This window comes from Simochromis diagramma, unplaced genomic scaffold (assembly GCF_900408965.1).
Source record: "Simochromis diagramma unplaced genomic scaffold, fSimDia1.1 OVJJ01000413.1, whole genome shotgun sequence".
NCBI classification, from domain to species: domain Eukaryota; kingdom Metazoa; phylum Chordata; class Actinopteri; order Cichliformes; family Cichlidae; genus Simochromis; species Simochromis diagramma.
The window spans coordinates 3498372-3514527 of record NW_024386948.1 but is presented as its reverse complement, the minus strand read 5'-3'; the positions used below and the strand labels follow the sequence as shown (position 1 = coordinate 3514527).

The 16156-nt window shown below is 43.7% G+C and overlaps 1 protein-coding gene across 2 annotated transcripts; it reads right to left on the bottom strand.

Annotated features, from left to right (window-relative positions):
• Positions 1 to 1341: 1341 nt before the first annotated feature.
• Positions 1342 to 15963, bottom strand: si:cabz01101003.1 (ubiquitin carboxyl-terminal hydrolase CYLD). Of its 2 annotated transcripts, none has more exons than XM_040038298.1 (17): positions 15855 to 15963; positions 15385 to 15607; positions 14777 to 14894; positions 14282 to 14439; positions 11029 to 11532; positions 10738 to 10843; positions 9002 to 9462; positions 7366 to 7531; positions 7071 to 7212; positions 5859 to 5981; positions 5318 to 5409; positions 5160 to 5223; positions 3636 to 3834; positions 3439 to 3547; positions 3235 to 3353; positions 2609 to 2816; positions 1342 to 2525 (listed from the first exon to the last, which is right to left on the bottom strand). In XM_040038298.1, the coding sequence occupies exons 2-17, from the start codon at positions 15550 to 15552 to the stop codon at positions 2341 to 2343; spliced, it is 2922 nt and encodes a 973-aa protein (XP_039894232.1). In that variant the 5' UTR covers positions 15553 to 15607; positions 15855 to 15963; the 3' UTR covers positions 1342 to 2340. The 2 variants fall into 2 exon arrangements, with proteins under 2 accessions (XP_039894232.1, XP_039894233.1); XM_040038299.1 differs by lacking the exon at positions 15855 to 15963 and adding an exon at positions 15679 to 15848.
• Between the last annotated feature and the right edge of the window lie 193 nt (positions 15964 to 16156).

Genomic DNA, 16156 nt, shown 5'->3' with positions numbered 1-16156 from the left:
AGCCAAGGTGTGAAACTGGGTGTGGGTCCCAATCAGCCAGAGTTTCGGGTGCGCTCATTGTGAAACCTGGCCCCACCTTATCATGCGAATTCCTGAGATCAGATGGCCCAGGATGTGAGTGGGCGTTAAGGCGTCTGGGAAGGGATCTCAAAACTGGATTATAGATGGCAGAGAGTTGGTGTCATAAACCCCCGCCTCTGTTCAAAGATGGTCGCTCACAGTGGACATAGATGGCTTCTTTCACCCCTCTTTCAAACCATCTGTCCTCTCTGTCCAAAATGTGAACATTGGCATCCTCGAAAGAGTGTCCTTTATCCTTAAGATGCAGATGGACTGCTGAGTCTTGTCCTGTGGAGGTGGCTCTTCTGTGTTGTGCCATGCGCTTGTGAAGTGGCTGTTTGGTCTCTCCAATGTAGAGGTCTGGGCATTCCTCGCTGCACTGTACAGCATACACCACATTGTTAAGTCTGTGTTTTGGCGTTTTGTCTTTCGGGTGAACCAGTTTTTGTCTGAGCGTGTTGCTGGGTCTGAAATGCACCGGGATGTCATGCTTGGAGAAAACTCTCCTGAGTTTTTCTGATACACCGGCTACATAGGGGATGGCTTCTTTCACTCCTCTTTCAAACCATCTGTCCTCTCTGTCCAAAATGTGAACATTGGCATCCTCGAAAGACCTCAGAACTGAAGAAGCTTCTCAGATGAGAGGTGAAACGTCTTCAAGTAACTTAAAGAAGTCCAGACGCTTTTCTTTGAAAGCTCCTTTGAAAATTGAACGGCAGTTTTTTTCCCCCCGCAGGCGGTGTAGACAATACTCTCACATTCACACACTGGTGTGTGAATGTGAGAGTGAATGAATAGTGGCATTGTAAAGCGCTATATAAATCCAATCCATTATTATTATTATTATTATATATATAATGTAGACTTCACATGCTTGTGACACCAGTGTTCTGTTTGTGGTCGATAGAGAAAATCCACAGAACAGTGTTAAAGGTATGATGGGTCAGTGATTTTTTGTTTTATTTTGATATATTGATAATGTTTCTTGTCGTTTCCCGTTTAAATATTATATATTATAGTTTATTTAGGGAAAGCTTCACTGGAAGAAAGTATAGAAAATATACAGAACCCATGTTTTTAAGGAGCAGATTTGAGAAAATTATGATTATTTCTCACTCAGCCGTTTAAGAGTTGGGAAGCACAGCGGTGTGGATTTTTTGCTTCACAGCAAAAAGGTCCTGGTTTAAATCCACCATAACCAGAAGACGATAGATGGACATGTCCCACATGTTTTAGATTTCTTGACAAATTTGAACAATAAAAGGCAAAAACACTAAGACATAGGAACAATATCAAATCTTTATTCTCATTGCGTGTAGCTGGATTGCATTAAAGAACCTGTAAGCAATCTAACAGTTTAAACATCGATGTGCAATCTGTGCTGTCAGTTACAGGGAATACTATTATATACAGATGAACTGACGTGTAAATAAAGCAGTGCAAACTGAACTGTGGCAGTGGTTTCATACAGTGTGAGAGCATCATTAAGGCACAGGTAAGCTCACCAGCAGGTTGGCAAGTGTACACAGCTCTTTACCTAAACATAAGGCTCTTTGTTCAACAGGCACAGTAGAAGTGTGGAAGTATGGCTGACTGTTTTCTGGATGGACGGTGGTTTATTCTCAGACCCTCACCACTCGTCGTCCTTTACTGGGCAACACTTCACGAAAGAGTTTAAAGTGCATCTTGTTTTTAGACAAACTGCAACTCCTGATATACAGAAGATGTGAAAATTAAGGCCGTGCCATAAATCTGCAGCAGTTTGGCACTTAAACAGTTTTAAACATGGATGACCCAAAAAATTAGCCCCAATAACAGACCTACAGATGTAAAACAAACGTCAACCAGCTTAACCTTTGCTGTTTTACACCATCTTCTTAAAAACCTTTGGACTCTTGCTGCTACATCTGCTATTTTTACATCTCTGAGTGTGTGAAGCTGCGGACAGCCAATTCTGGAGAGTGTTCCTGGGGATGAGCAAAGTTTCTGTTACAAAAAACCTCCTGGGTCTGTACATGAAGGCCAGTTTGTGTGTCTAACATTACCCACAAAGAAAAGAAGCTGCACTTCAACATTCCCGTCTCACTGGGAACTTCAGTCTCTAACCCCACTTCACAGGAGGGAGTAATAAAAAAAAATGCTGGTCATGGTGAGAATAAGGCAGATTTCATGTTACACCTGATATTCTGAAGTGCAACGTTTTATTCAGACAGCTGTGCGAAGGGAAGAACCTGAGGACAACACGTCCACTTCAGTCTGCACGTGTGCTGAGTGTCCGTGTCACTTGTACAGGCTGAGCTCGGGGCTGTGGTACAGGCACATGTACGAGTCGCAGAGCAGGCGACGCGCAGCCTCCCTCAAGGAGCTGGGGTCCACTCTGCTCAGCTCCTCCTCTGACAAGCTCAGGTAGCGGCCCACCTCGGGACAAGCCTTCACTTGGGGGATGTTGAAGCCGTTCTCTCCACCTGTGTGAGAGCACATGGAGAAACGTGAGCATGTGCTCCTCGCTGGCTGAATGTAAGATTCGATTATCGTGTTTGAGTTTCACCTTCCCGATCCGCCATGCTGTCGAAAAACAGCCAGTCGGTGTCGAGGGGCCCGTTCTTGACGAAGCTCACGTAATGGCTCGTCTCGATGCACGTCACAGCGAAGAGAGACATTCGCTGTCGCATGCAGTGCAGGGGGCCTGTCCACTGTTCCCTGGGGACGCCAATCTTCACCGGGCTGTGGGACGCTCGTTTCCTGTGACTGTGGACCTGGTGATCAAAGTCAATGAGTAAAAAACACAGACTGTATATAAAAGAAGGCAGCAGCTACCATGAAGCCAACCACTGAATCACAAGTGCTCATACTTGGATGACAGAGTGGAGTGCTGAGATTATGTGAGGAGCAAGCAGCAGCATCCAGCAGTTACAGTTATAAACATATCTGATATTTAGTGCAGAGTAAGACACTTACAAAATAAGAGTGCTTATTTGGCAGCCAACTTTCAGCACAGGGTACAATCTTAATCTGGTATCATATACAGAGTACCGAGCGAGTCTACAGAGTATCAGCGATCCAGAAAACCACAACACTGGGCTGAATTAAGCTGGACTCCTGCAGACGATTCCATCCTTAAAGCAGAGGCTCTTTGGTGCATGTCTCTATAAACCTGAAGCAGTGAAGGGCTACCTGAACGTTGCAGGTCTTGCAGTACTGTTTCAGATGTCCAGGAGTGATGTCTACATCATCGTAACACTGCAGACACTCCCACTCAGCTACAGCCTGACAGATAGTACACTGCCTCAGAGCTGCAAGAGAAAGGAGAACATAAAACTTAAGCTACTTCAAATCTTCAATGAGCAGGAACAAATCGCTCCCTGTGATCGTCCTTACTGTCATCCAGCAGGTCTGTGATGTCCAGGCTGAGGGTCGGCAAGATGGCGTCAAACATTTTGAAGTCTTTCCCAAACCTCGGCATGAGCAGCAAGAGGCAAGAGGGAGCCTGGTGGGCACATCAAGCCACACATAAGAAAATATAGCAACTCCTTTTTACTCATATTGATGTGAAATCTCTGGCTTATTTCTACCACCTCAACAAACTTGAGGCCGGAGTGGAGGAAGGAGGACTCCAGCAGGGTCTGGACGCTGGCGACCCTCATGGATGACGCTGAGGAGAGGGGGATCGGGGAGTTGACTGGGGAGAGAGCCTCGGGCGAGGAGGGAGAGGGGGTAAGGGCAGGAGGGAAGAGCTGATAGAGGTGACACTCCTGTGGCTGCTGAGACATCGATCTGAGGAGAGGAAGAAGGCAGGAAATTAAATATGTAGAATGAGCTCAAGATTTAGGTGATGATCAGGCCTCAGCTCCTCTAACTCGAGCTACTGAATTTGACCTTTAACTGCTAAACCTTTAACGTTCGATGCATTGTTGTGGAATTCATAAACAAATATTACCTCCTGAAGCATGTGGTTTTCTGTGTGGTGCAGACCATCCAACATGTCTATGCTTCAGGTTTTATCAATGAAACACCAGCGTGTGTGTGTGTACGGTTTTTAAATGCAGTCTGCAAGCCAAGCTTGTGAGATGTAGCTGTCTAATTATGCTGCCCTCTGGCTGCACTGTGGATCATGTCTCATTCAGTGTTGCTTTGTTATTGTTTCCCTCGAGACCTTGTTTAACACCAGAACAAAGCCACCGGGTGCAATCCTAAAACACTGACAGAGCAGGGATTACAACAATGACCACCTTTGATGCTTGGCTGTGTAAGCATATAGTTATCCATAAATATTTGGATAATAACAATTTTCCTTGTAGTTTTTGTCTCTGCACGCCTTCACAGTAGACTTTAAATCAAACAAGATGTGAGCCAATTTCCAGCTTTAATTCAAGGGGTTCAATGAGAGTATTGCATTAACTCTTTAGGACCTGCAACCATTTTTACCCTTCAGCTATAAAAGACTGATGGGGTATTGTCATTACCCTGCCAACGATAGACAGGTGGGCGGGCCGCGTGGTCACGATAACTCAAGATCAGTGCAACACAGGACTTTCAAATTCATAAAACAGGTGCATCTATTAAAAAACACTGGCAAGTTTGAATAACAGTGACCTTGAAGTCAAGGTCAGAGGTCAAGTTTGAGATCCGTTGAGTCACTGAAGTACATAAAAGGAAGGTGAAACACTTCATGGAGCTCTAAGCAAATAACAACATGGACAAGCATGAAAACACTGAACGCAGTCTTCACAGGGACACTATAGACACAAGAGGCAAGTCAAATAGTTTTAGGAAGAGCCACAGTCTTTGACCTCCAGGCTGGAAGTCCCTTTTCCTTTAGTTAGATTTAGACAGTGTGAACTTCAACAACAACAAAAAACAACAACCAGACAAATATTTCCATCACCTTTGAACAAAAGTGAACTGGCGGCAGGTTGCGTTCTCACAGAGGAATGCATGAAATGTAGAAGAGCGACAGTGTTGGAAAAACGTCATCCAAATTCAACTTCCAACCACGTCGATGCAACAGCTAACCTGTGTGTGTGTGTGATAATGACTGTGTGCAGGTAATCTGGGAACAACAGTCCAGTGAGAAACTGTCCTAGTGTCGGCAACATTACCTGATCTTGAGAAGCGGCTCGACTCGGAGAAGCTGGAAAAGCTTGTTGAGAAATTCTTCAGGATCTGACAGAAAGAACAAGAGAGGTATGACAGCATTCCTCGAAGTCTTTAACTATGTTTGCAGCACAGTCCCTGGTGGAGGAGAACACTTGCATACCTTTCTCCTGGTTGGTGAAGCCCATATCACTGTTCGCAGCTTCCAGCAGTCGCCTCAACGCCATTGTCTTACTGGCACACACATAGCCGTACCTTTAAAAACACGGCAGCACAGGAACGCCTCAGACACGTCACACAGATATATAACAAGAATGTGAGCACAAGTTATGAGCGCTTCAGCCTAGCGACACGTGAACATGTGGTGTTTAATGACTGCAACCTTCTGGGCCTCGTATTAGAATGACATTTGTGTTTAACGACCACAAACAGAACACTGGATTAAACTCCACATGCTTGTGATACCAAAGGTCACTATTCTGGATAAGTAGCAGTAGTGTTAGTACTGTTATCAGATAACCATGGCCACTGACTCGTGTTTTAAAGCCAGTCTCAAGTGGTCACTAGAGAAACTTCAGTTTTTGTTGTAGAGATGGTGACAACAGAAACTGATAGTAAAGAGACAGGAAATGGGCACAACAGTCCCTCCATCATACCTCCCCGTTCATTTTAACCAAACAATGACCAGTGACAACAGCACAGACCTCCGCAGTGGGTTGACAATGTCGCAGCGTAGAAGGTCCTGAGCCTGACTGGAGCTCTGGTCGGTTTTAGGGTCGGTGGGCCAGAATAACACACAGTCAGCTGAACTGCAGCAGGAAAACAGACTGTGGAGACAAAAGCACACAGGTGGGGTATAAAACAAGCAGCTGGGTGGAATCTTGGTGCACCCCCTCATTTAATGCCAGGCTCCTTCATTTCTACCTGTAGGTAGATTAGTTCAGCAGTGGTGAATCGTCCATCCTCACGCGCACACTCTCAATGCAACAAATATACATCATGCAAAAAATATTAAAAGTGAGAATTATTAATAATTCATTTGGGGCATCATGTAGCCCACAAAACTGGCAAAGCTATAATTTGTTTATCTGCGTGACGGCTGCATAAACAAAGCTTTTTTTAAACCAGATATCTTTGTCCAGAAGGAGGAAACTAAAACTCTGTGCATAAAAGAAATCGAACCAGTGAACCGCTGCAACTGTCTGGCGTGCAGGGATGCTTGGGTTCAGCTGTGCTTCACCGATCAGCCTGTTAGACCACTTCACCATTTGACTGAGCGATATTCTGTTCTTTACATGTAAATATCCAAACCAGGACACCAAGAAGAAAAAGATAAGAACGATTCAGTAAAAGCGCAATAAAATAAAATCATCATTGTTTTTATCAACGTGGAAGAAAAGAAGCCTTCTCAAACATTCTTGCACACAGCTTCACAATAACTGCTCCAAGATATTTATAACACTGAACATATTCCACAGTCGGACATGTGACATCATATGCGAGTGCACTTTCATGTCTTTGCTTTGGATATGTTCAACTGAAGGTAGCAGTTTTAGACTGCTGACCTTCCTCTAAGTCACTGGTTTCCACGTGGGCGGAGTTGTGAGATGACGGTCTTAGTCATATCTACTCTCTTCCTCATCTAGCAGCAGAAATAAGCCTGTCACATGCATCACTTCTAATGGTCACATTTAATATGTATTGTATGTACAGTATTGTAACAGTATACACAGCAGAGGCACAGCATGTCTGCTGTAGATCACAGTGACAAAAAACATTCATTATCAGCCTTTTTGTGAACCATCTGAAAGATCTGGTATAAATCTGAAAAACCAGCTTTTGTCAAAACAACATATTTACACCAACAGTCTTCTTTCTATGAGATGTAGGACAGTAACTAATGTCTCAGATGTTACCTGAACAGCGTAGCATCCAGGTAGCAGGAGTTGAGGTGACCCTGGATGCCTTTCTTCCAGCCCTGGTAGAGCTCCCGGGCCTCATCCCCCTCCACAGGAGGAGTGTGCTCCTCCACGCGCTCACTGCCCCACTCTGCAAAGGCTGGCAGCCACAGACACAGAAGATAGTATTAGATATCAGAGCGTCATAAATGCTGCTTTAACAGCGATCATCAGCACGTATGCAAAAATGAGACAGAGAGCTTTGACGGCGAGGTGCTGGCGTGGCCTTGTGTCAGATTACAGCCTACTTTACCTATAGAGTTGCATCGCTCCACTTGATTGACAGGCATCTCGGGGGCGGGGAATCTGGAGTCCCGTCTACAGTTGCGAAGCTTTACGAAAAGCCCCTTGTTGGCCGGGCAACGAAAGTGACGCTCCCCGAGGTAACTGCCATCCGTTCCAGCAGACAGCTCCTGTTCCTGAAACACACAGACACAGACACACACACACACACACACACGCACGCACGCACGCACGCACACACGCACGCACACACACGCACAGAGGGTGGGAATTTATTAGCCTAGTGCAAACCAGCATGATAGAAGGTCATTAAACTAATGGAGTGAAACCTGTGACCTGCTCCAGGCAGGCAGCCTGAGCCCTACGTACTGACCTGCCCATCCTCCCTCTGGGGCTCATATCACCCCCCTGTGTGATATGCGGCATATTTGTGCCTAGAGCCCACACATCAAACTCCAAGTTTCCTCTGCTGCTGTAACAAAGTATTTGATTCAGCTGTTGATGGTAAAAATGAATCCATTGGAACAATATACTGGAAGAAATCAGTTTCTGTACTGATGCTTGATGCGCCATTACAACTGCTATAGATTAAAAAACAAACAAACAATTAATGTAGCTGAAGCTGTAACCTCTGTAACAAAAAGGTGAAACCACAGCACAAGTGCCAAAAACTGCAGTACCTCTAATGCCCACTTGAGGCTGTCTCCCAGGATGAGTCAGCCCCCACAGACTCCTACATAGCAGATCTATCTCTATAACCTTAAACTAATCTATACTTGGAGTGATTCATAGTCACATGGCCACCAGATACCACAGACAGTGAGCAGCATACTGCAACTTCAAGTGCAGGGGGCTAAGTAGTTCCTGATGCCTTCATCTACCTTCTTTTCAGTGCATGTGTAGGTATTGGGATGTCACACATTTGCATATCCTCTTTTGAATCTGCGAGTTCAGCAACTCAAACCCTGCTTTGTTTGACCTATTTCACTCTTAATGGGACGATAATTTACAAAATGGACATCATGTTGTAGTAATTCAAACTCCTAACTAAAGACTGGGCCCATGAACCCGCCAGGTAAAAATTTGCTGAGGTCATGGATCAAGTGACAAGAATAATATATACAGAGTATTTATGTAATAGGAGCTTTCCTCGAAAAACGCAGCATTAAAGCACTTCTGCAGAGGCTTCTCAGACAACCTGCGGCCAGCAGAACACAGAACAGGATCAAGAACAGGCAAGACTTTATCAGGAATCAATCCACAAGAACTGCCAACAGTTTCTTTGAAAAGCGAACATGCAGAAACATGAATGCTTGGTATGAAAGGTATCCTTTAACAAAGAGCGAATGATCTTCTTAAGTGTAAACAAACTGCGGCTTCCTTTTCCGTTGCCCTCATAAAAGTTAACAGGAAGTTTGTGTAATAATGAAAAAGGATATGTGGTGACAAATGTGGTGATGGAAATAACCCGTTTTTGTTTAAATAATAATGCTAACATGACTTTACCGGCATAAGAAAACAATGATTCAGTTATAAGCAGCACCTGCTTTCAATCCGTCTGGGAAGTAAAAAACTGATGTAGAAAACTCTGTATGAGTGTACAATCTCATTAAAGTCATAAAAACTGAGGCACAAACTGTCCTTACCAGTTCGATTCCTGCCACTGGCTCTGAAATCCCGTTTATCCATCCAATCCAGCGGATAACTCCAAACAGCGGCGGATCATTCACTTCAACCATCGACCCGACCTCCAGATTGCTGCCCGATCCTGCCTCTCCATTCTCTGCTGCGTCGTCACCGTTACCCGGAGCCCTCAGCGGTGAGGCGGGTCCGTGAGTGCCATTGGTGTGCTGCTGCTGGCCGGCTGTCAGGCCTTGCGGTTTGGGAGGGGGTAGAGGAGGAGGGGGAGGAAGCCCGGGTTTCTGGGCGGGTTTTGGCAGAGGCAGAGGGGGAGATTTAAGTGCTGGTTTGATTGGGGGCATCAGGGCTATCTTTGGTGCAGAGGCAGGCGGCGATACAGGGACTGATTTAGTAACTGGGGGGAGTGCCACCTTCAGGACGGTTCTGGAAGATTTCTGAGTGGGGTTGGTTCGATGGGACTTTGGTTCTGAGGACGCAGAAGTGAAGATGTTAGATGTTTATTTTTACTGTTATGCTCCTGCAACGCTTCGTCTCTACAAAGCTCAGGTGTAAACACAGTTGTGTCCACATAGCCCTCATTCACGTCCACTCAGCCCTTATGACAAAACACAATTCCTTGTTTTGACTGCGTTTTCATTTGGTTCAGTTACACATCTCTGTATTGCTTTTACTTAGTGATTGTTGGTGTTAATCGTTTCTTTTCTGCAAGATGTTTATAAAAAGGTGAGGTCAAAAAAAATGTGGCAAGTGACCCATTACAAGCAAAAACACTTCACAATTTGATGTAAACTTGGTAAGTGCCTCCTTCAAAGTTGTCATTTGCTGCTTTCTAGCTCTTCTAGCATAAAGAAAAAAGACAGCGACTTATCGAGCTTCGTTTCATTTTAGGAAGTGTATTGATTCACAGTTCATTTTAATTCCATATTTATTCATATAGTGCCAAATCACAAAAACAATATTGCAAGTGAAAGAGCCTACAATAATACAGAGAAAACCCCAACAATCATATAACCCCCTCTGAGCAAGAGCTTTGGCAAAAGTGGGAAAGAGAAACTCCCTTTTAACAGGAAGAAACCAGAACTGCTGTCAGGTCGATCTGTGCACGTTAGGTGGACAGAAAAGAGGCACTTGTCTTTTCCCTCTTGGTGACTTCAGTTTATGAGGAGGGAAAAGCAAAATTATTTCATCACTGCATGTAAACAGTTTAAACGCGTCTTAGTAAACCAATGAAAAGAATCCCCCTTAAGACACTGTGTGGTTATGTAGGCCCAAGGTTTATATGGTTGACGTGATGCAGGTAACACAAAAGTAATACAAGTATTGTAATGACTTACTTTCTGTAATGAAAGAAAAAAAGCTAGATTTGCGTAGTTTGTAAGTCAGGTTAACAAAGTCAGGTGTAATACAGGATTTTTTTGTTTGTGTTTCTGACTCAACCACAGAATCTAAAAATGGAAGCAGTGCTGAAAAAGGCACAAGGAAATTACCTTGATGTGGACAGCTGCCAAATTTAGGCAGGTTAGCCTTATTGTTTCTATGTTTCTCGGTCAATTCTCATTTGACCGTGTTAATTGTGGAAAAATACTGGAACTAAATCTGCCATTTTTTAATTTAATTTTTCTATATAGAAGTCAATTTATGTTAAGAAGAGTGATTAAAATCTAAAGTTTAAAATCTAAATTTGTTGAGTTACCTGAAATAACTGAGGCCTGAACTTTCTGAGTGTAAACAGCTGCTTTACCTAAGGAAACCTTGTTGACTGACACCAGCGCTCCATAAAGGATTGAAGGAATGTGGCAGAGCTTCTCTCCCTTGTAAGTCCCGTCCCAGTTACCATCAGGAGTGTCCTAATGTACATAACACAGAGTCAAACATTAAATGCAAATAGAACGGCTTCACCATTACACTGTATAAGACCGTCAAAGCGAGGGAAAATATTTTTTGCTAACAGTTAAAACATGTCCTATATTCTACAAAAAAATAAAACAAACAAACAAACAAACATCTTCTCTTTCTCATGGGTCATACTGACCAGAATGGCTCCCACGTACATTCCTGATGAGGCCCGGCCTGGCAGGGGCCCACAGAACACCACTTCCCCTGCACAGACTTTGTCATCCAGGGGGAAACACACACGCTGACCAGGGCGAAACAGCGGGGGTGACGCAGGGCCTCGGACATGGTTTTGAGCTGTGATGGGTGCCGAGTCTGCAGTTCGTGGAAGGATGCTAAAGGGGGACACCTGAGAAGAGCTGTTGGGTGGATGCTGGTGGAAACTAATGTGACGACTGTGCTGGTGCTGCTGCTGCTGCTGGGGCGGCAGCTGAAAATGGTTTGGGCGGCCATTGCTGCTATGGTGACCGTTGCTGCTGCGGTGTTCTCGCTCGCGGGGTCGCTGGTGTCCCTCGGAGCTGCTGGACCACTGGCGGGGCCTGATGTGACTGGCCGGGACGAAGAGGGCGCAAGCTTCGGGGCAGGTGAATAACCTCTGGCCTTTGTAAGTGCCGTTGCTTTTTCCCCTACCCACCGCTGAGCCCTGGAGGACAATCACACACACAGTTAACATAGTTACACTGCAAGTGACACAGCAACTCAGCTCCTACATCTGTGGTTTGTATATAAACCTATGATTTGATTCCCCGGATATTTTGGTGCAGTTTTATGCTCGCACCCTTGGAGCTTTATGTATGCAGTAATTGTGATGATTGTGGCAGCCACTGATTATTGTTGGCAATGGCACTCCCTGATGGCAGCAGCCTCCCCATCAGGACAGCACACTGTAGGAAAAGTGTGAATTAATGAGTTACATTATTTATTTTTATGAACTTCCAAATGTTTCTTTTCAGATAAATGTAGCTTTGGTTAGTCTCCACCCTGTTCATTTTAGCTTTTATTTATTTATTTTGTTTTTTAGAAATGTTCAATAGAACACATTTAAGAAACTAATAACAAGTACTACAACATAAACACTTGAGTTAAAGTCACACCAAAGCCTCCTCACACAGGTTGACATAATTACCTGAAGAGCGTTCATGTGTACTATTGTTTTATTTTAGTGAGTACACATCTAGTTTTTATTTGTATTTCTGATACCTGTATCTTTTTGTCATATTTCATTTTAGTTAGCTACAACTCAAAGTCAGAGTCAACTTTACTGCAGCAGACATGAGGACTGCACAGTGGACTCAACAGCTTTACAAATATGAAAACACAGCACAACAGCAATGAAGGTTAGTCATCATATGTGAATGTCTGTACTGATGAATATTAAACTAAAGTTATGCAAACAAAACTATTGCACAAGCCAGCAACAGTTAAAAAGGAAGCATTGTGGAGGATGACTGTGTGTTTTCATGTATACAAACAATTATAGGATTGTGTGTCTGTAGTGCATGATTATGTGTATTTAAAATGAGTACACAATCCTGACTGCCTGTGGGAAGAAGCTCTTGCAGAACCTGGCAACCTGGTGCCTCAGGCTGTGACAGCGTTTGTCAGATGAACAAGGTCCAAACTGGCCAGATCGCAGCCTGATCAAGCATTGCTTGAACGAACCTTATCCATGGAGGCCTCACCCAACAACAACAACCTTTAGGACACAAAGAATCAGCTGCCCAGTTGCTGCCAGTTGCTGCCAACACCACACTGCCAAAGGTATAGGACACTCCCAGAGGTTCACATCCCAAAGGTCTGCAGATAGTTTGGCAGCACAGGGGCAACCTGAACAACATTAGGAAGGATTTTTATAAATATCTGTGGGTCACTTGATTTCACACACAGGGGTGAGGATCCAGTGGTTATTTTATGTAATCTGATGTGAGGAAAATACAGTCAATGGACGACATGTATAACCAGCATTCAAAGTGGATATTTTCCAAATAGGTTTAAAAAAATTAATTTCTAATTTAATTTCTTCCTGTACTTAAGTACAAGGATTTCAGATGTGTCACCATTTTGCCAATGTCTGGAAGAAGATGGGAAAAACAAAACAAGAAACCTCTGATGGAAGGAAACTGGTCGGGATGTTTAGGAGCCACCAAGGCTCAAGCCTGACATGGAGTGGAAACTGCTGCATGACCAGTGCTTCTGTCCACAGTGAAGACAGCTTGACCTAACAATGCACTGAGAGGGTGCTGACCAAGAAAGAAGCCCCTGCTCCATAACTGACACCTTCAAGCGCGATTGAAATGGGGAACTTTTTTTAATAGTCAGACATGCAAACCAAAGAACACTGTAACAACTGTAAAGCATAGTGGTGATAGCATCATGCTCTAAGGCTGTTTTACTGCCAGTGATACTGATACATTGTCCTAAGTGGATGGAATAATGAAGGAGGACTCCCTCCAAAATTTTTCAACTTCCCCGCAAAACAGCTGGACAGTTGAAAGTTTACATAGTTGGGTGTCATCAGGACAATGTTCCCAAACACACATTAAAACTGGAATGGATGAATGAAGCTCACACTGAGCTTCTTGAATGGTATTCCCAAATCTCTCACTTCAACCCTAATGAAAATCTATGAACTACGCTTAAAAGCTGGGCCTTTGCCAGGAAACCAACAAGTTTAAATAAACTCTACCAATTCTGCCAGAACAGTGGCCAAACATTCAACCAGAATAATGCCAGAAGCTTGCTGATGGCTACCAATAGAGTCTGGTCATGGTGCAACTTGCAAAGCGATCCTTAACTATATATTAGTGGGGTGTATGTATATATTTGAGCCTGTATTTATACTTTTGACAATGTGCATATTCGAGAAAATCCAAACATTTTTTAAAACTTGTGCACCCAATTCTTGTTTTGTTTTTTTAAGTCATTAAAGATGTATGTTGTACAATTATCCCACCCTGGAAAAAGAACAACTGAAAGATATAATTATGAGTCCAAAATTACCCTGACATTCATTCCAGTGAAGAGTGGATGTAAACTTCTGACCACAACTGTAAATATTCTGCTGTGGAGGGTGGTTTTAACAGTGTAGCTGACTGGTGTACAGCTAGCACCCACAGAGCAATATCAGCACTGATCCTGTGACGCTTCTGGGTAATGAGTCAAAAAAAGATCCCAGGAAGTCTCTTCTTTTAGCGATTTTATACTCTGGCTCTTTAGCTGCCATCTTTTTTTTGCCCAGGTTTGGTAACGAACAGCTATTGTAGGTAGTGAGAAACCGCAAAGCAGGTTCAACAGTATCAGCTATACCATGCAACGCATATAAGTAGTTCAAACTGCTGATTAAAGCAACTTAAAATATTTGAAAATTCAAACAATCCAATGATTAAGCCAACCTTGAGTTGGACCCCAAAATACACAGCGCTGCTTCCTCTGGTTAAGGGCCCGATGTACTTCAGCTCTGCCTCTGCCAGCTCATCCTGCTGACCTATTTGGACCCACAGCGGGGAGTCAGACGGCAGAGAAGCCAACTGCTGCAGCTTCCCAGGCTGGTCTGAAAAACACAGAACAATACAACAAACAAACAAATAATTAGCAGATTACAAACTTCTAATTACATTTGATTAACATCCTCTGGGACAGTTTTTGGTCACATTTCAGGCCATAAATGTACTTATAATAGAGAAAAGCTTCAGTGTGCTCTACAATTACTGCGATAAACAGCCATTACAGTGTGCACAGTGTGCAGTAAAAACAGGGCAGCTTATGAGTAACTGGCAGCACTTAAGAGACACAAATCTGAACTCTCTCGCCTTAGAAAGTGAGCTAAATCAAGCTTCGAGCACATTTTAAGTAAGCAGCTGTAAAATCTGCAGTATTTTGCATCTTACTTAGAAGTTTTAGTCGAGCCTCTGGATCTCTAACAGCCTCCAGCAAGCCAGTGAGGTCAGTTGGGACATCAATTAAGACTCTCCTGTCTATTTTTCCCATGAAGTCATTGTCCAACACCTGCAGGAAAAGACGAAAAACACATGTGGGAGAAAAAAAACAGGGAGAGGAGGGATGGTGGTGTGGAGTATGAAAGAAAAATTAAGAACAAAACAACAGGAAATTTAACTCTGACGATTTTAAAAGCAGGAACTCAGCAGCGGCTGGTGGATGCTCGAATCTGAAGTGCAACATAGTGAATGTGTTAGGAGCAACATAAGACATGGGCCACCCAAGTGATGCATAATGTATATAATTAACTGAGATTGCACAAAAACACCACTTTAAAAGTCTTTTCGAAATATTATCGCAAAATACTCAAGATTACTCCACCAATCTTAATTAATTTTAATCATTCTAAGTAAGTAAGAGAAATAAAAACAGCTTGTATTAGTAAAGTTGACGCTGACAAATGGTAGCACCTTTCAGACTCTCCTCCTAGCACTACACAACAAGTTCCTCCATGTGTCAAATCTTGTGTAAATCTGTGAATGCAAATATATGTTAATACCTTAACCCAGGGGCTGTCCCCTTTTCTATCCAAATCTTGCTCCTGGCAGATGAACCCCCGCTGTAGCGAAATGGTACCTTCCAGCTGGTCGCGCACCTTTATGTCGGTCGAGATCAAGAACGTTTTGGGGGGGCGGCGCTTCCTGATCTGCTCATGGGCCCCTGACATCTTACGTGTGTGTGAAGTGTGGCCGGTTCACAGTCGAATTAACCCCTTCATTTTTCTAAAAATTTGAGAAAAATAGTTAATTAAAAGATACGTAAAGAGGGTTTAAAAAAAAAAAAAAGAAACAACCTGTCTGTCGGGCCAAGTGGCAGCAGCGGCAGGTAACGTTTAAATTTTCCTCACTGGCGTTCAAACTGAAGGTTTGTCAAAAGAAATGGCAAAAGGCTAACTTTCCGTCATTTTCTCAACCGACAAAGACACACGGTTAGTTTTGTAAGTTTCGTAGGCGTCTATCAGAAACTCACCAACTTCATGGGCTCCGACCGTCAACATTTCCCCTCACATTTAAAGGAGCTTCGCTGCAATAACAAACCATACTGTGAAGCAGGAAGCGGGCTGACTGACACCGGCGGGGGCCAATAGCAAGTTAGAAGCCATAACCGAGGGAGGAGCGTAGACCAATCAGAGCACTTGTGGGCGTTACCGTGTTAGGCAAAGGGGGAAATTCCACAGTTCTTGTTAAAGTGCTCACTGATGCACGTAGGAAGCTTCCACACACACACACACACACACACACACACCACAGAGACACATGTGTTTTTTTTAA